Here is a 22529-nt window from a genome sequence, read left to right as displayed (position 1 = left end):
TAGAGAGGCCTCTTTATGTTTAAAGTTGGGAGAATAAAGAGAGAGCGATCAAAAATGAGGAATACCTCAGTATAATTAGGAGATATATATTAGAACTAGCAAGAATGAACCAGCTTGGGCAGTGGCAAGGGGTGAGGAAGCATGGGCTCTGCCTCTTGATAGGATGTTGGGGAAGAAGTTAGATGAATATACAAGGTAGATATGACATGGGAGTCATGTCTGATGGCTTCCGCAGTCTCAAAGTGGAGATCCAGAGGGAGCTTTGATCAGTGGATGAGCAGGGGTCTTACAGCTTCAGGTGGAGAAGCGTCTGGGTTTAGTCAAATCTTATGAGAGAAGTATGAGTAGGGTGATTGACAGTATGGATGGTATTTCTGGTTTAGTAGTGAGGAAAGCATTGAAATTCAGGCTCTCAAATGTAGGCAGGAGGTTGTACATGGGACTAGGTGAAGTGGTAAAGATTAAGCTATGGGGAAGAAACCAAGAGGTTTTCTTGTTTTTGTTTTTTAGTCTGACATACTTCCTAGCCTGTTGATTTTCTTGATGTTCCAATGAATGTGTTTCAAAAATCCAGCAAACCTGTCTTTTCAACTATCACACATCTGCAAATGCCTGCTTTGATTAATTATACTTTGGTTTATTTTAGGTGAAAAGTAACACTGAGTACTTGATTTTCTTTTAAAGATAGTTCTCAAGGAAACAGTAGGGAACTTATAGATGAATTGTTGTCTCTTTTGTCATGCTTAAGAAGTTTACATGTGTGTATAGATTATCGTAGTCTTTCTTGGGCCAAAGAAGATTCATTTTCCCAGACTTTTTGCACCTCATTCTTTCTAGTTGCCTTGTCATTTTCATACCCATCTCTTTATGTTTATGGATTTACCAACATCCTTTCTAAGCACCTTAGGCTGGACCATATACTTCAGTGTGTGGTTGTGTTATATGTAGAGATTACTTTATTCCATTTATGAGTGATAAGCCTGTTGGACTGTTCTAAAAATGTAGCTTGCTTTGTGCCTATTGGTATTCACAATGCTTTGATTCATTGATACTTCTAGGTTTTGGTCCGTGCTTTTATAATGTTAAAAGTGTACCTTATATTTGTCAATGCTAGTACCAATATGATCACTTTCCATATATGTGAAAATAGTAAAAGGTTCAGATATATGAATTAATGTTTTTCACTGTGTGCACATAAAGGTTCTTCCTTTGTTTGTGAATAGCTGCTTATTGAAGAACTTATTTGTGAATCTGTCTTACACTCTACTCGACACTTTTGCTGAAAAAAAGTTCATCTTCCTTATTTTTAAAAAATTAATTAACTAGCTAATTTATGGCTGCGTTGGGTCTTCGTTGCTGGGCGCAGGCTCTCTCTAGTTGTGGCGAGCAAGGGCTACTCTTTGTTGCGGCGCACGGGCTTCTCATTGCGGTGGCTTCTCTTGTTGCGGAGCACGGGCTCTAGGCACACAGGCTTCAGTAGTTGTGGCATGTGGGCTCAGTAGCTATGGCTCGCTGTCTCTGAGCACAGGCTCAGTAGTTGTGGCGCACAGGCTTAGTTGCTCTGTGGCATGTGGGGTCTTCCTGGACCAGGGCTCGAACCCGTGTCCCCTGCATTGGCAGGCGGGTTCTTAACCAGTGTGCCACCAAGGAAGTTCCCGTCTCTTTCTTACTGCTGCATGCTATATTTTCATGGTTTCTTTGTAATTTATAAGTTGACAGAAATGTTGGAACTACTTTTTGCTGCAACATAAGACAGAGCAGTTCAGCAGCTACTTAGTCTGTTGTCATTTCTCCTTGTCTCATACCCAGTTTCAGTAGTTGTATTTCAGTAAACATCACTTCAAAGATGGTAACATGTCTGTATTCCAAAGCCTTGTTGGAGGTGACCTTACCATTCTATTTTATGTTTCAAATAATTACACCAAAAGAAGCCATAAGAATGGTCATTAGTATGATTCTCTAACCTGATAGAAAGAATTATTAGCGAAATAATCATTTACAGTCATGTTTTTATGCCTAGGTTCTCCTTGGTTTGCAATTCTCACACCCCCCACATTTCAGGAATTTTTGAAAACTTCCAGTTCTTTATTTGGTTAGTTTGAAATTCCTGGCTTATGTTGCATTTCCCTCATGAACCCCTCTGCACAGCTCTGTCTTCCAGCTTTACACTATGAGTTTGTAAGATGTTTATAACCTTTTGCACCCCCTTTTTAAGTGTATTTTTTGAAAATGTAGCCATTAGCACATTGTATTTCCTGGACTATTATCAAGATTTTTTTAAAAGCTTATAAACAACAGAAATTTATTTCTCACTGTTCTGGAGGCTGGAAGTCCGTGATCAGGGTGCAAGCATGGTCGGGTGAGGGTCCCGGTTGCAGACTTCTCGTTGTGTCCTCACATGGTCAAAGAGTCAAGGATTTTTAATGTATTTCAGAGCTTGTTGAGTTGAAAGTTTCTTAGTTTTAAGATACTTGTGTTTTCATTTCAAGGATAGGTTGAAAATGTAGCACAGCAGGATGACTGTGCACCATCAATTTGATGAGAATTGATGCTACCGTTAGTGATCATAGAACCTCCATATATTTTTTTAATTAAAATTTTTTTTTTACTTTTGGTTGTGCCAGGTCTTAGTTGCTGCTTGCGGGCTCCTTAGTTGCGACATGTGTGCTCCTTTGTTGTGGCATGTGAACTCTTAGTTGCGGCATGCATGTGGGATCTACTTCCCTGACCAGGGATTGAACCCACGTCCCCTGCATTGGGAGATAGATTCTTAACCACTGTGCCACCAGGGAAGTCCTCATATTATTTTTTAGGACACGTAGCTCTTCACATCTGTGAGAACTGAGATCTAAAGATGAGATAACATTGTTGATATCTTAACATTTCTTGTTATCATGTAGCTAGAATTGTGTCTTGTACATAGCAGGGGCCTAAAACCATATGCAGTTCTATAAACACATTTGGTGATGGCTTGTTGTAGAGGCCAGAAAAATACTGGCTAAGATATTGCCAAAAACATTGAACTTAAAGATAATTAGATTTCATTGTTAGTTTATCATTCCTTTTTTGATGAGATTACCTTTTAGAATTTTGTGTTGTTTTTGTGATGTTTTGTAAATTGAGAGAAACCCATCATGAAGTCTGAATACCCCTTTTATCCCCCAGTATTTTATTGATTTTGGAATTTAACCTTTTGTTGTGCCTTTATCTTTAACATCAGTTTCCTTAAATGTGGGAGTGAAATTGTGTGCTCACTTCTCCTTTATTCTGCTAGGTCTTAATTATCTTTTCCCAGGACATGTTAATCTTTTTCTTTCCAGATAAATTTTTGTAAAATCCTAGTTTATTCCCTCAATTTATATACTGTTGATTCTTATATATCAATTACATATTAATGAATTCTTCAACACACTCTTTACTTGCACACACAAATAATCATTTTGGGAGCACCTGTAGGTAGGTTTAGCAAAGGATTAAGCATGCAATGGCTTTTTGTCACAACAGACTTTTTGTTTATTTCTAAAATTGGCTTTTTTTTTTTTAACAGATAAGTGTAAAGCAGGAAATTACTTTTACTGATGTATCTGAGCAACTGATGAGAGACAAAAAACAAATCAGAGAGCCAGTAGACTTACAGAAAAAGAAGAAACGGAAACAACGTTCTCCTGCAAAAGTAAGAGAATATTTTAAGGTGGTGGTTCCTAACATATTACTCCCATACAATTGCTTAATCTTATTGGCAGGAATCTGGCTGGACCATAGGCAACATAAAAGTCTTACGTGGCTTAGTAAAGTTGGAATGTTGCATCAGCTTCACCAGGAGAAAGGAAGGGATGCTTGCCTAAATGGAGGTGGTGGGCCACTGCTTTAAATTTTTCCACTTCCCTTTCACCATGTTTTTTTTTTGTTTGTTTTGAAAACAAACTTTTCTTACCCCGTGTCTCTCTTTTCTTTAAAAACTAACAGATGGTATGCAGTGCCCTTGCTTCTCATTCATATTAGTTTTACTTATTTTAATATATGGTTTCAGGAAAATTCAGTATTGATTACTCATTAGGAAAAGGTTGTGTGATAACTGTGCTAGAATAGAATGTAAGCTCCACGAGGGCAGGGACTAATTTTATTCACAGCTATATCCCAAGAGCCTGGAATAGTAGGCCTAAGGGACTCTCAGTAAATACTGTGGGTGAATGAATGGATTAATAAATAAACAACTGACCCATAAATACTATTAGGAATTGCCTGCCTTTTTTCCTTTTCAGTACAGTAGTAGTTGACTATATGTAGCATTTTGGTATTCTGGGGAAGTCTTTGAACTCTGTATAGTATAATTTATATCTTTATAGTTATTTTTCATCTTTTGTTTTCTTTCCTCATATAGTGAAGAAGGCTTTTTAAAAAAGATTTTATAACATGACCTTTTTATTTTGAGGGCTACTTGTTTTTGTATTTGTGATTTAAATCATAATCATCATCATTATTTGTATACTTTTGGACTCAGATGGTGTGCTGAACCCAGTTTGTACTGGCTTGCCAGAGCTGATTGCTGAATTTTCAGGAATTTTGCAAGCTGGTGCTAAAACCATTGGTAGCTTGAAATTAGGCATGGTGAGAATATTTACACCATGGAAATCAGCAGCGCTGCCCACTGACTCCTTAAACTGTTGTTAAACATTTACCAACATACCACTGCTTTTGGGATATATAAGCGTGGCTACTGTTTGAAAAATATAGAGACTAAAATAACCCATAGTTACATTTCCTAGAGATGAATACCTTAATTTTCTGCCATATTCCCTTTCTATTTTCAAATTTGTGTAGATTGTCTGAATTTCCTGATTTGTAACTTAAAGAGTATGTGAGCTATTTTTAAAGTTATTAAATATTTTTATAACAATTTTATTACCTGCATAATGAATGTATTATTTTTTGATATATCACATTATATTCAGTGATTGCTCTGTTGTTGGAAAGTTGTTTTCTCTTTGCCTTCATTTTAAGTCATGCTGCTCTTGAAATATTTGTGTATGGATTTTCATGTACTACTAAATCAAAGGGCGTGAACTTTTAAAAAGGTTTCTTTAAAAATAAATGAGTACATAAGCAAGGAAGCAAGCAAAATAAGTAAAGTTTCTTGATAATGTTACTCCTTCCACAAATGTTCTAGCAGTTACATTGCTACCTGCAGTGGACCTAAGGTGTGTTTGTCCATACTCTCACCAGCCTTGAGTATGAAACTTTGTTTTTTTTTGTAGCTTAAGATGGGTGTCTCATTATGGTTTAAATTTTAATTTCTTTGGTTATTGGTCATACTAAAACTTGTGTTTTTTTTTCATAATTATTGACATTTTATATTTCATGTTTTGTGGAATCCCTTTATGCCCCCCTTCCTTTCTTCCCTTTCTTTTCTTGGGGTTAATGTTTTCTCAGTGATAGATGATACTTTTAAAATTTTACATTAATGAATACATCAAGTTCTTTGAGGAAAAAATTAATTTCTAAAATTGATATAGTGATTATGTTACTTTGGGTTCATTGCTGATCTATGGGGAATCTATTTCAAGTCTTTAAAAATAACATAATATATGTAAGTTGTACATTTTCCTTGATGTTTTATGGCCATGTTTTTCTGATACTATTCTTGAGTATAATTCTGAAATTCTGACTAAAACTCAGATTATTATCTTCTAGTAGGGTGTTATTTGGAATCTTTATATGTTCTAGGTAGTACAGATCAGATTTTTACAGTATAAGCCATTTTTGCTTGTCTAATTTGAGATAAACTTATTTATAATGTATTATCAGAATATTTCTAAGGACATTATTTAAGTATTTATATATATATATATATATATATGTAGTTGCTAGATGAAAGATTTGGCCTATTCTGAATATACTGTATATAAGAAAATGTTTTGGGCAGTCTTTTTAGAGCGTTCTTAGGAGGCTGAAATGACTGGAAATAATATATGGCAGACATGGATGTGAGAATAACAAAAACAATTATTTTTAGATTGTCCTGACCTGTTACATGTAATAGGACAGAGAATGGTTGTGGTCTGTTTTTAACACTGGTCTTGCAGTGTCCAGATGAGTGGTTTTGTGTCTGGAGTCTCAGAACTTTGAACATGTGTTTAAACATTCACACTTTTGATTTTTCATTAAAGTAACTCTCCCCCTTCTATATGAAGAGAAAGAAAACCTTATCTCATGTTTATAAATCAATGTGTTGCTTGTTTTAAACTCCTTAAAAACAGCTTTAAGTTTCTCAATTAATTGTAATGTATTATGCTTAGAGGACTCCACTCTCTGCCAACACTTTTCCCAAATCTTGGATTTTGCCATTACTAATATTTTGAGTATATGTTACCATTGTGTCATGTTAGATTGGGGATCCGTACAGGAAGTATCACTGGAGTTATCTTATGTACTTTTAGTAAAAATATTAGAGCTTACACATCCATGTAGACCTGGTCCCTTCCAACTAAGCTTTGTGGTGAGAAATACTGTAATGTTATGTCATTTTTAGCTGCCATGAATTTTAAGCAGTAGTTGCTTCCTGAGCCTTTATCATATGGCAAAGCTTAGTCATCTTAAGGTAGATTTGACACTTGAAAATTGCCAAAATATGTTTGGCAGCATGTCTGAAGAAGAGGGTAATCAAGCTAGGGAATGTTATCTTGATCAAGTTATTTGATACTGTCATGGAATAAGTTGTTTTATGAAAGCAAATTTTCTATATAATAAAAACTTGTCCCTTTTAAATGTTTAAATTTAATTTTATGTTAACCACTTAGTTGGAAATCTTTAATATGTTGTTTTCTTTTAAAACATAGTGCATTTGAACATAATTCAGCTTTTAATGCTTTGGGGTTGATGTTGTAAACATTAAAGAAGAAATCATATGTATCATAGTGAAGCCCTCTGGGAAGACTGAGATGTTAGGGCTTTTTTCCCCTCATCCTAAAAACTCCTGACTGCTAGACTTTTAAGAGTTTTTTGACTGCTTATAATTGCTTCAGTGTCTCATTCCTTAATGATATACTATTCATTTTTATATTGCTATACCTATGTGGCCACTTAACATCACTTTCCATTGCCCCTTTGACTCTTTTTTTGTTTTTTTGTGGATTAGGACTACAGAGAACTAAAGTTATTAGAAATGTATGAAAAGTTTTAGTAGACTTTAATTCAGTCTCAGTGCATTCATGTTGGTGGTTCTCGTGGCTCTGCATTAGATCACCCATAGGGCTTTTCCAGTTATAAATACGCAGGCCCCATCCCCGGAGATTCTAATTCAGGGGATTTCCATTTAGACTAAAAGAGTCCAGGGTGATTGTGGTTTACATTTTTTTTTTAAAGATCACCTAGTCTTTTTTTGTTGAATTTATTGTCCTGACTTTAATGTCATGTCCCTGCAGTACTTGGCGAGGTCAATTTTCACCCTATTTTTATTGTTCTTTGCAAAACCTCACATAAAATAGTCTTCCTTTCCACCATATTTAACACTATTGTAAGAAATGAAATTGCTTTCCTACTATTCTGGTTCATTCTCTTTTAACATTCTTTGCATACTAAAAAGGTTGCTCTCAGCTTTTCTTGTTTTCCAAACTTTATAATAATAACAACTATTTTTATAGTGCTCTTACACACACTAGTATGTGGCAGGCACTGTTCTAAACACTTGATATCATTAACTCATTTAATCCTCACAACTCTGAGTACTGTTTTTTTTTTGAATTTTATTTTATTTATTTTTTTATACAGCAGGTCCTTATTAGTCATCAGTTTTATACACATCAGTGTATACATGTCAATCCCAATTGCCCAATTCATCCCCCCCACCCCTGCCGCTTTCCCCCCTTGGTGTCCATACGTTTGTTTTCTACTTCTGTGTCTCTATTTCTGCCCTGCAAATCGGTTCATCTGTACCATTTTTCTAGGTTCCACATATATGCATTAATATACAATATTTATTTTTCTCTTTCTGACTTACTTCACTCTGTATGACAGTCTCGATCCATCCACGTCTCTACAAATGACCCAATTTCGTTCCTTTTTATGGCTGAGTAATATTCCATTATATATATGTACCACATCTTCTTTATCCATTTGTCTGTCAGTGGGCATTTAGGTTGCTTCCATGACCTGGCTATTGTAAATAGTGCTGCAGTGAACATTGAGGTGCATGTGTCTTTTTGAATTATGGTTTTTCTCAGGGTATATGCCCAGTAGTGGGGTTGCTGGGTCATATGGTAATTGTATTTTTAGTTTTTTAAGGAACCTCCGTACTGTTCTCCATAGTGGCTGTATCAATTTACATTCCCACCAACAGTGCAAGAGGGTTCCCTTTTGTCCACACCCTCTCCAGCATTTGTTGTTTGTAGATCTTCTGATGATGCCCATTCTAACTGGTGTGAGGTGATACCTCACTGTAGTTTTGATTTGCATTTCTCTAATAATTAGTGATGTTGAGCAGCTTTTCATGTGCTGCTTGGCCATCTGTGTGTCTTCTTTGGAGAAATGTCTATTTAGGTCTTCTGCCCATTTTTGGATTGGGTTGTTTGTTTTTTTAACATTGAGATGCATGAGCTGTTTATATATTTTGGAGATTAATCCTTTGTCCGTTGATTCTTTTGCAAATATTTTCTCCCATTCTGAGGGGTGTCTTTTTGTCTTGTTTGTAGTTTCCTTTGCTGTGCAAAAGCTTTTAAGTTTCATTAGGTCCCATTTGTTTATTTTTGTTTTTATTTCTATTAGTCTAGGAGGTGGATCAAAAAAGATCTTGCTGTGATTTATGTCAAAGAGTGTTCTTCCTATGTTTTCCTCTAAGAGTTTTATAGTGTCCAGCCTTACATTTAGGTCTCTAATCCATTTTGAGTTTATTTTTGTGTATGGTGTTAGGGACTGTTCTAATTTCCTTCTTTTACATGTAGCTGTCCAGTTTTCCCAGCACCACTTTTTTTGGCTGCATTGGGGCTTGAGAATCTCAAGTCTTAATAGTAAAAGTTTCTGGATAAATGAGGTATCACCACCCGACTTTGCTATTGACTTATGTGAATTAGGTGATAATGTTTTCCACCACAGAAGGGTTTTATGAGGATTGTTGAGTTAACATTGATGAACTCTAAGAATCCTTTTCAGTAAAATATAACAATATTACCTTAATCCAGTATTATATATGTTTATAGGTCTTTTCAAACTCTTTAGTAATAGAATGAGGTAGAGCAGAGTGCTTTTTGATTACCTTATTCTGAAATGTATCTCCTTTTTCATTCTCTCAGCAAATAATTTGAGTGCCTGTTATGTGCCAGGATCTCTTATCAGGTACTGAAGAAAGGAACTGGGTTTTTTGTTATAACACTGTAGGTGGTCTGAGTAGAAATTGATTTTTCAGAGTTATGCTGAACTCAGGAAGGAAGAGCCTATCCCACAAATCAAATAGATTATGAATTATATAGAGAATCCATTCCCAGCAATTTATTATACACCACTGGTTCCCAGAAAAGATTAGTGATTTTAGAATCAAAAAGATTCTAAATTAAGTGATTTAAATGAGGAAAATTTAATTGAAAGAAGGAGAGAAGTAGATATACTAGCTATTTGTCAAGCTTTCTCCTACATGTTAGCTTGATTGTGGAAGGAGTAGCCTTACGGTAAATAACTGATTGTAAGACTGGGGATGGAAATAAGGAATAGTACTTAAGAGAGAAACAAAGAAGAAAATTAGTTTTAAAAAAAGTATTAGTATTTTATTTATCTAATTTCTCCAGGGAATTATGTATTCTGGGTAAATAATTTTTCTACAGAACCAAACCCTAATTTTAAAAAATATTTGGATGTAAATCTTTCTTTTAAAAAATTCACATACTTCTTTGCCCGATATTTAGGAAATATGAGAGAAATAACCTTTTCTAAGGCTCAGGGTCATTCTCCTGAACATCAGTTATTGATCTCATGTTATATATACCATGCTTATGATATAGTGAATTTCATGTTCTAGCACTGGCAAAAGCTTGCCATTTAGAAATGAAATTTGTTAATAAGTAAAAACAAATGCTGAGAGACAGCAAATGGAGAATGAAAGAAAGTGACAATGTGAGGGTGGGATATTAATGATAAGTAGGATGGTCAAGATGTTTAGGTGGTTATTGCTTTGGGCTACTTTGTTATTTTGTTGTATGTCTTTGGGCTTGCACTGTTCTTCCATTTCTAGTTGGATTTGGAGAGTAAAGGGAATTTTAGATCTCACTCCCCACCCTCAGTTGCAGTAAAACAGCTCATAATGGGTGAGAATTTTAAACTGTCTCCTCCAAATTGTTTTTGGGGTTTTGGTGGTTTAGAAATTGATTTAGATTGATTTAAGAGTGTATGATAAAACTTATAATCATTAGTTTAAAATATACTTTAACTATTTCAGTAGTACATAGTATACATAGAGTGGGGAAAATCACATCTGCCTTTTAAGAGAATAAAACTTTCTCACTGAGGGGTGTCAAGTTTCAGTTATTTGGTGGAAGTGACCCTTGAGGAGTCAAAAATCTCTGAATTGAATAGGCAGAGGTTAGTGCTTCGTTGGATGAAAATTGATATATTATTTAACACAGGCATTGCTATGTATATTGATAGCTAGCTGGGAACAGATTTGGCTCAGAACAAAAAATATATCTGCTAATGGACCATGAGGTTAAGAAAGCAGATTAATTGAGGAGTTCCATTTGGTATTGAAATACTCTACTGAAAAATTCTGTTTTAAACTTATGAAACAGTTAAGAAAAAAAATCAAGTATGCTGAGTATTGTTTAGACTATTACTAATTTCTTTACTCTTGATGAAGCCCGGTTGCTTGATCTTTATAATGTACCATATTTCTCCAAAAGCAGCAGTGACAGGAGTCAAGACAAATCATGTGGAGATATTATAGCAGGCACCTTAGGGTTTAAACTTGGAAATTTTAAATTCTTCAGTTGTAATGGTGCTCATGTGTTGAAGGGAAAAAGAAAAGCAAAAATATTTTATGGTACTAGTAACAAGTAAGCCTGCTAATCTCAGGCAAATCCACTTACCTGGTAGATCACATTTTACTAAAAGATCTGGAAAGGATGTGAACAGGAAAAGAAACCAAGGAAGATAATTTTACCTGTATTAATAAGCCATTTCTGTTCCACCAAGGAACTTTGTTCTTTACATAGCCATTTCACTATGGTACTACTTAGTGAACTTGCAGAAAGTTTTACGAAGAATAGAGTGGTAAGCTGTGAGGATGTTTGGTATGGGTAGTAGGCAGCCATATCAACAGACATTTATAGAGTTTCACTATGATACCGTTTGGATACTGGGGTTATAGTGGTGAATAAAACAGACAAAATCTGTCGGTTATATTTAAAACAGATTATAAACTGGAAGAGCCACTGGTGTTCTTCTGAGGCAAGATAATTTTCTTTTATATTGATACAAAGATGTGTGTTACCCCGGCCTAAGAAAAGAAAAAAATTAATATAAAATTAAATACAAAATGTCCAACAATTTGATTTTTGTGTCATTGAACTTATAAATATGCTAAATTTTTCAGTCTGCTTATTAACAAGTCAGTGTTTGCTGTTTCATCCATAAAATCCACCTTGAATTAAGGCTTGAGTTCACAGTGAAAGGCAGCATTACCCCCAGTGCCAGAAAACAATGACCTAGAACTCCTTAACTCTTCATAAAAGGGCTTTGTACAGTCAAGGATTACATCCGTTTCACATTAAGTAACTTGGGCCGGATTTGTTCCTTACAAAGCCTTTCCTTGCAGTTGCTATGCCACAGAAAGCTATTGTGTTGCCATGTTTTTGGCACTTGGATCTTCTTATTTGTTATCAACATATGCGAAAAAATACCTGGTGCTATCTTGTTTTTATTCTGTTTCGTATAAAATGTTTAACATCTTTTTGTTACTTATTTTATGTTAGAAATATTTTGAATCATGTTTTAAAAGATTTTGTGGTTTTTTTGTTCATTTGTTTTACACATTGTTAACTTGAATATTATTTTGTGACTTGGAGGGGTTGAAAAAATTTTAGACTGACCAGAGATGAAACTTTCTGTTCTCACTGACTCTTCAGGAAGCTGTGACACCCACTTGCATTCTCCTGCCAAATGTTTCCCTCTGTGACTTTGGTACATAGTCTTTGAAGCATTGTTGACCAAATTGGCAGTTTGCCCAGAACCCACATGCCCTGTATAATTTGCATAATAAATACCATTGATTTACATACAGTATAGGCTGAATTGTCTCCCTGAATTTAAAGTAAAAAAATTTTTTTTAAAAATTAAAAGTCCTTTTTCCTTACTTACTCCCTCTTTCTAGGTTTTGGGAAGGGGGTCATAGCTGTGTATTTACAGGCCCTAATCAGTTTCCACAGGACTTTGTATTTTGTAAGATGTTTGCTAGATTTCTCTACCCTGTGTGGTACACAGTTTCTTGGCTCCCACTCTGTATGCCCCCACCTCCAATACTGTTTCCCTCTCACTTGCCATATTCCTCCTGATCTTACCTCCTAGTTTTCTCTGCTTTTTATCTTCACATCATATTTTGTCATCTTTCTTCTCTCCTCAATAATGAAAAAAGGGATTGTTTGTTATTTTCACTCTGCCATGTGTCTGGTGAGAAGAGGCAGTTTAAATGTTGCATGTTGGACAAATGGTTGATAAACTGGAATACATGAAGCCCAAAGGTGAGCTTCTCTCTGGAGCTGTCCAGACCTGGCCCAAGATATTCTCGACCACAGGAAGCACAGGCAGACGAGGTTGATGTCTTTGTCACCTGTCTTCCTTCCCCATACCCACTCTCATTTATTAAGGAATATGCTTAACAATAGTTTAGTAGAATAACCTTAGAGGTCCTAAACTGAACCAGACTCAAAATTCAGTTCTAGGATGACTTAAAAACTTAGTTTTCTTTTTTTCTTCTTTAAGAAAAAAGAAAAAGGAAAACGTAATAAGTAAGTAAGCGTTTGTATGGTTCAGAAAAATGTTTTAAGTATGTACAGTGTAAAACCTCCCTCCTGCCATATCTCCTATATGCCAAGTTCCCCAGCCATGACAAACAAGGTTACATACATTTTATGTACATCCTTCTCAAATAGTTTTTATGCATATGCAAACAAATATACATTGCTATACATACTATCTTGTATACAAAATTAGCAAAATTATATACTAGATTCTGGACCTTGCTTTTTTTCTTACTTAAGAATAAATCCTCGAGCTCTTTCTATGTAAGTATATGGAGAGCTTTCTCGTTTTATTTTACAGCCACATGATAATAAATTGTATTCATTTTCCATGATTTATTTAACCAGTGCTATTTGATTGATATTTACGCCATGTCTAAAACATAAGACTTTTGTCCTGCATATGTGATATTTTGAAACTGAAAATAAAGCTATACTCACCCTAGCAGAGAACACTTAGGGACTCTACTAGACATCAGGTTTGAAGAGTGCTGAGATCTTACCTAACCAGCTTCCAAGGTTTTATTAGTGATTTTTACCCATACTGAGTCACATTGTACTTTCTTAAAATTAATGGTAACATTATTCTAATAGCCCTCTCAAGATTATTTATTTAGTTCATAATTTCTGGTGACCACTGTTTGCATTAAAAGGCATTATCTGTTTTATAAATTAGTATTACGTTTTAAAAATTTCTTTCTTTTGTTTCGCCTTTTTTTTTTTAAAACCAGATCCTTACAATAAATGAGGATGGATCACTTGGTTTGAAAACCCCTAAATCTCACGTTTGTGAGCACTGCAATGCTGCCTTTAGAACGAACTATCACTTACAGAGACATGTCTTCATTCATACAGGTATTTCTTGAATTAAAGTGGGCTTATGGCCATTAAAATTATTATCTTTGCTATTTTCATCTTCTTGTAAATGTCATTCATTTCTAAGACTTTAGGTAACCTGGCATTTCAAATCAGAGACTTCATAGGCCAGGATGTAAGAAGGAAAGCAGGAAAAACTTTAAATGAGAAAACAATTAGCATGGATGTGCAAAATTAGTCTTAATTGGATATTTATCTGGCTTAATGTGTTCTTTTTAGCTAGAGAAACAGTTAAAGAATGAACTATTAAAAGCCTGTCAACATTTATTTTTCTATGTAAGATGCCCAGATGGAGTTTGAAATATGAATTTGGGAATCAAATATAAAAAAATAACATGAAGTTGTGGAGATCAGAACTAAAGACTGATCACAGATCTTTGGGGAAAGATTACTAGACATGTACGTTGAGTTAAGGGGTGGGGAGGGAGACAGAGTAATAAGGTAGATTTGATGAGCTGATAAAATACAGTGTCCCAGAAGCCCAAAGAGAGAATTCCAAGGAGGGTAGGATCAACCATAGCACAACCTTCTGAGAGGATAGAGAGAGACAGAGAGCTGAGAACAAACCATTAGAATAAATAGCAGGGAGATCCTGAGTAGCTTTTCAGAAAGCAGAGTATAAGGGTTAAAGGACAAGTGGGTGGTGAAGAATTTGAGGGTAGACTACTGAAAGGAAAGGCTCCAACAGAGAGGGAATGTTTGAAGAGACAGGATTAGTTTTTTTTTAAAGGGGATGTTTAGAAAGTTCTGAAGGTTCTGGAGAAAATAAGTGAAAGGGCATAAAGTGGTGGTTAGCCAGGGAGAACAAGGTGGGTGGATCTTCCTCCAGATAAAAAGAAGAGATGTTTAAGACACACTTGGTAACCTGTGGAGTCCTTTCTAGCCTTGTGATTTTTAAATTCTATTTTAAATTGCTTTATTTATTTACTTTTTCCCTTGAAAGATATAAATGAGATGTAATCTCATTTTTGTGAGGTTGTGAGAATGTGAATTTTTAAATCTTGGGGAGGAAATTGAGAGGAAATAAAATTCTGTTAATGAATAGTATAAAAACTTCATGTGGATAATTTGGAATTTCCAGAATTTGGGCTTCTAAGATTTCTCTTTCCTCAAAAATAGTAACTATAAACTGTGTTTTATCCAGTAACTAATTTGTGGATGTGAAATTATTTTAAGGTGAAAAACCATTTCAATGTAGTCAATGTGACATGCGTTTCATACAGAAGTACCTGCTACAGAGACATGAGAAGATTCATACTGGTGAGTGTTGCCTCCCTTACTAGGGTCGTTAAAATTACCATTTCAAATATAGGGAAGAATTTTTAATAAGGAGCAACAACTTGTTGCAACTTTTGTCAGTTTTGTTTCTTAAGAGTATCACAGCTTATCTTTTTTCTTCCTTCAGTAAATCAATGTTAACTGTTAAAACTTGGCTTAATATCTGAGCCTAATAAATTACTTTGAAATAGAGTTTCATAATAGCTTAAAATACGTTTAAAGTGACAAATGGAAAGAAGTTTTTGTGAAATAGCTGTTTCCTTAGATGTTTAACAAGTTTAGAGTAGGTAAAATTATCATTTGCAGTAATTAACCAGGGGGATGAAGCAAAGTGCCTGAGTCCTAAAATAGCGATACCACTTTTTTCCCCCTTACAGTTTCATGTATATAGCTTACTATATCAAGAGAGTTATAATCTTATAAATTGTAAACTTCCAGTTTTTCAGTCAAGTTGTTAAGGATTTAGAAACAAATATTTTGGAAGATCACTATAAAGGAAACCATACCTTTAAAAGTTGAGCCTCATTTTAGAGCAAACATTTATTTGCATTTATTCTTTTTTTTTTTTTGACGAACGTAAAACCAAGTTTTATATGTAACCTTGATTTAGTAAACTGTCGACTTTTGACATTTCTAAGCATGATGAAAAGTGTTTTAGAATTTATTTCCAGTATTTTGCCTTTTTGTGATGGAATAAAAGAGTTGGTAAATTTGTATAACTTTGGTTCTTACATTTTAATAGAATTGAAAATGATGGTGATAATATATGAATATTGAAAATATTAAGGTTCTTCATATATCTCTATATTAAGTAGTCAAGCAAGTACCTGCCCAGTGTTGTTATTTAGATGTGTTCTCATGGTACCTGCAGTACCTGTGAAAGGGGATCCTTGGACAGTTTGTCATATAGAAGAAGCAAGATTTTCTGCCTAATAAACTTTCCTTAACTTCCTTGGCCCCTAACAAACATGAACATGGCTAGTCTCCTAAATAAAACTTCAGCTGTGCAGCACATCTGTATGCTTTGATGTTCTACTTTTCAAAGATCATTATGCACACCACCCATTTCAGTTTCTTAAGTAAACATTTTTCACCATTTCTAGATGGGAGTATACAAGGCACTTGGGAGGAAGAACAACGGTATTGATTTTTTTTTTTAAGTCCTGTTATTCCTTTTTTTTTAAATCTATTTATTTTTTTTGTCTGTGTTGGGTCTTAGCTGTGGCATGCAGGATCTTCACTGAGGCATGTGAGCTCTTTGTTTCGGCACACGGGCTTCTTTCTAGTTGTGGCATGAGTGCTTAGTTGCCCCGTGGCACGTGGGATCTTAGTTCCCTGATCAGGGATCAAACCCGCGTCCCCTGCATTGGAAGGTGGATTCTCTACCACTGGACCACCAGGGAAGTCCCAACTTTATTGTTTTTTTGTGACTTATAGGTAAATTTAAAGTTTATACAATAATAAAACCCAATCAGATAATGATAAATGAAAACAGTTAAATGTTTTATATGTTTTTAATACCTATTAGATTTTGATGATTTAATCACTCATTCAATAAAAATTTACTGAGCTGGCAGTATTTTTCATGTACCAGAAATAGATAATAAAAGGCAGTTTCCTTGGAGTTTACCTTTTAAAAACATTTTTTATTGGAGTATAGTTGATTTACAATGTTGTTAGTTTCAGGTGTACAACAAAGTGAATCAGTTATACATATACATATATCCACTCTTTTTTAGATTCTTTTCCCATATAGGCCATTACAGAATACTGAGTAGAGTTCCCTGTGCTATACAGTAGGTTTTTATTAGTTATCTATTTTATATATAGTAGTGTGTTTATGTCAATCCCAGTCTCCCTATTTATACCCCCCCCCCGACCAAATCCCCTGGTAACCGTAAGTTTGTTTTCCACATCTGTGACTCTACTTCTGTTTTGTAAATAAGTTCATTTGTACCCCTTTTTTTAGATTGCACATATAAGCAGTATCATATGATATTTGTCTTTCTGTGTCTGACTTACTTCACTTAGTATGACAGTCTCTAGGTCCATCCATGTTGCTGCAAATGGCATTATTTTGTTCTTTTTTATGGCTGAGTAATATTCCATTGTATGTATATACCACATCTTTTTTATCTATTCCTCTGTTGATGGACATTTAGGTTGCTTCCATGTCCTGGCTATTGTAAATAGTGCTGCAGTGAACATTGGGGTGCATGTATCTTTTCGAACTATGATTTTTCTCTGGTAGTGGGATTGCTGGGTCTTATGGTAGTTCTATTTTCATTTTTGGGGGTTTTTTTAAAACATTTTTATTGGAGTATAATTGCTTTACAATGGTGTGTTAGTTTCTGCTTTATAGCAAAGTGAGCCAGCTATACATATGCATATATCCCCATATCCCCTCCCTCTTGCATCTTCCTCCCACCCTCCCTATCCCACCCCTCTAGGTGGTCACAGAGCACCGAGCTGATCTCCCTGTGCTATGCAGCTGCTTCCCACTAGCTATCTATTTTACGTTTGGTAGTGTATATATGTCCATGCCACTCTCTCACTTTGTCACAGCTTACCCTTCCCCCTCCCCATATCCTCAAGTCCATTCTCTAGTAGGTCTGTGTCTTTACTCCCATCTTGCCCCTAGGTTCTTCATGTCCTTTTTTTTTTCCCCTTAGATTCCATATATATGTATTAGCATATGGTATTTGTTTTTCTCTTTGACTTACTTCACTCTGTATGACAGACTCTAGGCTCATCCACCTCACTACAAACAACTCCATTTCGTTTCTTTTTATGGCTGAGTAATATTCCACTGTATATGTGTGCCACATCTTCTTTATCCATTCATCTGTTGATGGACACTTAGGTTGCTTCCATGTCCTGGCTATTGTAAATAGAGCTGCAATGAACATTTTGGTACATGACTCTTTTTGAATTATGGTTTTTTCAGGGTATATGCCCAATAGTGGGATTGCTGGGTCGTATGGTAGTTCTATTTTTAGTTCTTTAAGGAACCTCCATACTGTTCTCCATAGTGGCTGTATCAATTTACATTCCCACCAACAGTGCAAGAGGGTTCCCTTTTCTCCACACCCTCTCCAGCATCCATTGTTTGTAGATTTTTTGATGCTGGCCATTCTGACTGGTGTGAGATGATATCTCATTGTAGTTTTGATTTGCATTTCTCTAATGATTAATGATGTTGAGCATTCTTTCATGTGTTTGTTGGCAATCTGTATATCTTCTTTGGAGAAATGTCTATTTAGGTCTTCTGCCCATTTTTGGATTGGGTTGTTTGTTTTTTTGATATTGAGCTGCATGAGCTGCTTATAAATTTTGGAGATTAATCCTTTGTCAGTTGCTTCATTTGCAAATATTTTCTCCCATTCTGACGGTTGTCTTTTGGTCTTGTTTATGGTTTCCTTTGCTGTGTCAAAGCTTTTAAGTTTCATTAGGTCCCATTTGTTTATTTTGGTTTTTATTTCCTTTTCTCTAGGAGGTGGGTCAAAAAGGATCTTGCTGTGATTTATGTCATAGGGTGTTCTGCCTATGTTTTCCTCCAAGAGTTTGATAGTGTCTGGCCTTACATTTAGGTCTTTAATCCATTTTGAGTTTATTTTTGTGTATGGTGTTAGGGAATGTTCTAATTTCATACTTTTACATGTTTTCCCAGCACCACTTATTAAAGAGGCTGTCTTTTCTCCACTGTATATTCTTGCCTCCTTTATCAAAGATAAGGTGACCATATGTGTGTGGGTTTATCTTTGGGCTTTCTATCCTGTTCCATTGATGTATCTTTCTGTTTTTGTGCCAGTACCATACTGTCTTGATTACTGTAGCTTTGTAGTATAGTCTGAAGTCCAGGAGCCTGATTCCTCCAGCTCCATTTTTTGTTCACAAGATTGCTTTGGCTATTCGGGGTCTTTTGTGTTTCCATACAAATAGTGAAATTTTTTGTTCTAGTTCTATGAAAAATGCCAGTGGTAGTTTGATAGGGATTGCATTAAATCTGTAGATTGCTTTGGGTAGTAGAGTCATTTTCACAATGTTGATTCTTCCAGTCCAAGAACATGGTATATCTGAGGGAGGAACACTCCCAAACTCATTCTACGAGGCCACCATCACCCTGATATTTTCAGCTTTTTAAGGAACCTCCATACTGTTCTCCATAGTGGCTACACCAATTTACATTCCCACCAACAGTGTAGGAGGGTTCCCTTTTCTCCACACCCTCACCAGCATTTATTGTTTGTAGATTTTTGGTGACGACCATTCCGATTGGTGTGAGGTGGTACCTCATTGTAGTTTTGATTTGCATTTGTCTAATAATTAGTGATGTTGGAATTTACATTCTAATGGGAGAGATACACATATAAACAAGCCGAGAGTAATAAGTGTTGTAGAGTTTTATACAAAATGCTGTCGTGCCCTGAAGAAGAGCCAGATGTGCAGTCTTTTGAAGACTACATAGGGAAGGCAACAGAGAAAAACTGTGGGAGGCTCAGCTGAGGGGGGTGGGGAGAGAGAGAGAAAGAATGTGTGTCTGAGTCTGAAAAAAGATTTTCAAAACAATACTTAACTTATTGCTCTCTGCTGTTTTCTATTCAGTTCTAGTAGTAAATTCTTTTTTACAGTGCTGATCACAATTTAGTAATATCAGTTTGGAAAAATAATTGTGCTAAGCCATGGGGTATCTTGGATTTCAACAGGTTATATTGGGTAGTTAATATTCATTGAGAATTTACTAAGACTGGATATTGTGCTAAATGTTTTGTTAAATGTCTCATTTAGTCCTCATTAACCTTGAAAGGGAGGCGCTATTACTATCCCCATTTTTTAGATGAAGAAGCAGTACACAGAAGTTAAGAAACTTACCGAAATTTGTATAAGCTAGTATATGGTGGAGCCAAGATTCCAGCTCAAGTCTCTGCGACTCCAGACCACACAGTGTGAAATCACTAACTATGAAGAATGGGACTAGAAGCAGAACGATGTCGTTTGCCTTTTTGAGTTTTTCTTGCTCTACCAGTAAGGCAGTTACGGCTTAGCCTTCCTTTTGGGTTTAGTAACATCTAAAAGGGGTGGAAGCAAAGGCTGGAGTTCTCATGTTATGGGGAAGATAGGGAATTGAGAAGAATCAGGACAAACCAGTCAGTATGGTTCCTTAACAGAGAAGTTTCTTTTGAAGAGAAATGTAGTTTTGCTTCATTGTCCCCAGCCCCTCACCTCCTAGATGGAACTGATATAAAGGAAATAGATTTTCCTTCTTTACTTCATTGTTCTTGATTCTTTTTATAGACTCTTTCTGAAGATAGTAAGATATTTTTGTCTTACCAAGTTACTTATAAGCTGTACTGAGCTGGGGATATATATTTAGAAGCACGTATACGTTCTCCATCATTTATTATTTTGTCCTTTTGTCTTTCTTTCATGTTTTAAATGGCTTTTATTTTTGGAGAGGAATAGTGCCCTAAAGTTTGCCCATGTCAAGGCTTTCTCTCTCTGTAGGCTCTTCATTTAGAAGAATGCATTGAAATAGTTACGGCAGTAAAAATGTTTTGCATATGTTGTTTATCCATTTTTCTTTTCTTTTTTTTTTTTAGGCAAAACAATATATTTTTTAATGTTTATTTTTTATTTTTTTTCTTATTAGTCATCCATTTTATACACATCAGTGTATACATGTCAATCCCAAACTCCCAATTCATCATACCACCACCACCACCCCCGCCACCGCTTTCCCCCCTTGGTGTCCATATGTTTTTTCTCTACCTCTGTGTTTCAATTTCTGCTTGGCAAACCGGTTCATCTGTACCGTTTTTCTAGGTTCCACATATATGCGTTAATATACGATACTTGTTTTTCTCTTTCTGACTTACTCTGTATGACAATCTCGATCCATTCACGTCTCTACAAATGACCCAGTTTCGTTCCTTTTTATGGCTGAGTAATATTCCATTGTATATATATATACCACATCTTCTTTATCCATTTGTCTGTCGATGGGCATTTAGGTTGCTTCCACGACCTGGCTATTGTAAATAGTGCTGCAGTGAACATTGGGGTGCATGTGTCTTTTGTTTTGTTTTGTTTTGTTTTTTTGCGGTACGCAGGCCACTCACTGCTGTGGCCTCTCCCCGTTGCAGAGCACAGGCTCCGGACGCGCAGGCTCAGCAGCCATAGCTCATGGGCCCAGCCGCTCCGCGGCATGTGGGATCTTCCCACACCGGGGCACGAACCCGTGTCCCCTGCATCGGCAGGCGGACTCTCAACCACTGCGCCACCAGGGAAGCCCGCATGTGTCTTTTTGAATTATGTTTTCTCAGGGTATAGGCTCAGTAGTGGGATTGCTGGGTCATATGGTAATTCTATTTTTAGTTCTTTAAGGAACCTCCATACTGTTCTCCATAGTGGCTGTATCAGTTTACATTCCCACCAACAGTGAAAGAGGGTTCCCTTTTCTCCACACCCTCTCCAGCATTTGTTGTTTGTAGATTTTCTGATGATGCCCATTCTAACTGACGTGAGGTGATACCTCACTGTAGTTTTGATTTGCATTTCTCTAATAATTAGTGACGTTGAGCAGCTTTTCTTGTGCTTCTTGGACATCTGTTTGTCTTCTTTGGAGAAATGTCTATTTAGGTCTTCTGCCCATTTTTGGATTGGGTTGTTTGTTTTTGTAATATTGAGCTGCATGAGCTGTTTATATATTTTGGAGATTAATCCTTTGTCTGATGATTTATTTGCAAATATTTTCTCCCATTCTGAGGGTTGTCTTTACAGCTTGTTTATGGTTTCCTTTGCTGTTCAAAAGTTTTTAAGTTTCATTAGGTCCCATTTGTTTATTTTTGTTTTTATTTCCATTACTCTAGGAGGTGGATCAAAAAAGATCTTGCTGGGGTTTATGTCAAAGAGTGTTCTTCCTATGTTTTCCTCTAAGAGTTTTATAGTGCCCGGTCTTACATTTAGGTCTCTAATCCATTTTGAGTTTATTTTTGTGTATGGTGTTAGGGAGTGTTCTAATTTCCTTCTTTTACATGTAGCTGTCCAGTTTTCCCAGCACCACTTACTGGAGAGACTGTCTTTTCTCCATTGTATATTCTTGCTTCCTTTGTCATAGATTCGTTGACCATAGGTGCGTGGGTTTACCTCTGGGCTTTCTATCTTGTTCCATTGATCTGTGTTTCTGTTTTTGTGCCAGTACCATATTGTCTTGATTACTGAAGCTTTGTAGTATAGTCTGAAGTCAGGGAGTTTGATTCCTCTAGCTCCGTTTTTTTCTCTCAAGACTGCTTTGCCTATTCCGGGTCTTTTGTGTCTCCATACAAATTTTAAGCCTTTTTGTTCTAGTTCTGTAAAAAGTGCCATTGGTAATTTGATAGG

General features: G+C 35.8%; 1 protein-coding gene across 4 annotated transcripts in view; it reads left to right on the top strand.

Moving 5' to 3' along the window:
- The window catches only part of ZNF148 (zinc finger protein 148), a 131279-nt gene that overhangs the window by 74672 nt on the left and 34078 nt on the right, over nucleotides 1-22529 (top strand). For all 4 annotated transcript variants that reach the window (XM_082625016.1, XM_082625014.1, XM_082625017.1 and 1 more), the window contains 3 exons: nucleotides 3548-3673; nucleotides 13727-13850; nucleotides 15048-15131. In XM_082625016.1, coding sequence (XP_082481142.1) covers nucleotides 3548-3673; nucleotides 13727-13850; nucleotides 15048-15131 — 334 coding nt within the window. The remainder of the gene's footprint in view (nucleotides 1-3547; nucleotides 3674-13726; nucleotides 13851-15047; nucleotides 15132-22529) is intronic.

The sequence above is a fragment of the Mesoplodon mirus genome (genome assembly GCF_964341445.2).
Source record: "Mesoplodon mirus genome assembly, chromosome: 6".
Taxonomy (NCBI): Eukaryota; Metazoa; Chordata; class Mammalia; order Artiodactyla; family Ziphiidae; genus Mesoplodon; species Mesoplodon mirus.
This window is presented reverse-complemented; position numbering and strand designations above follow the sequence as displayed.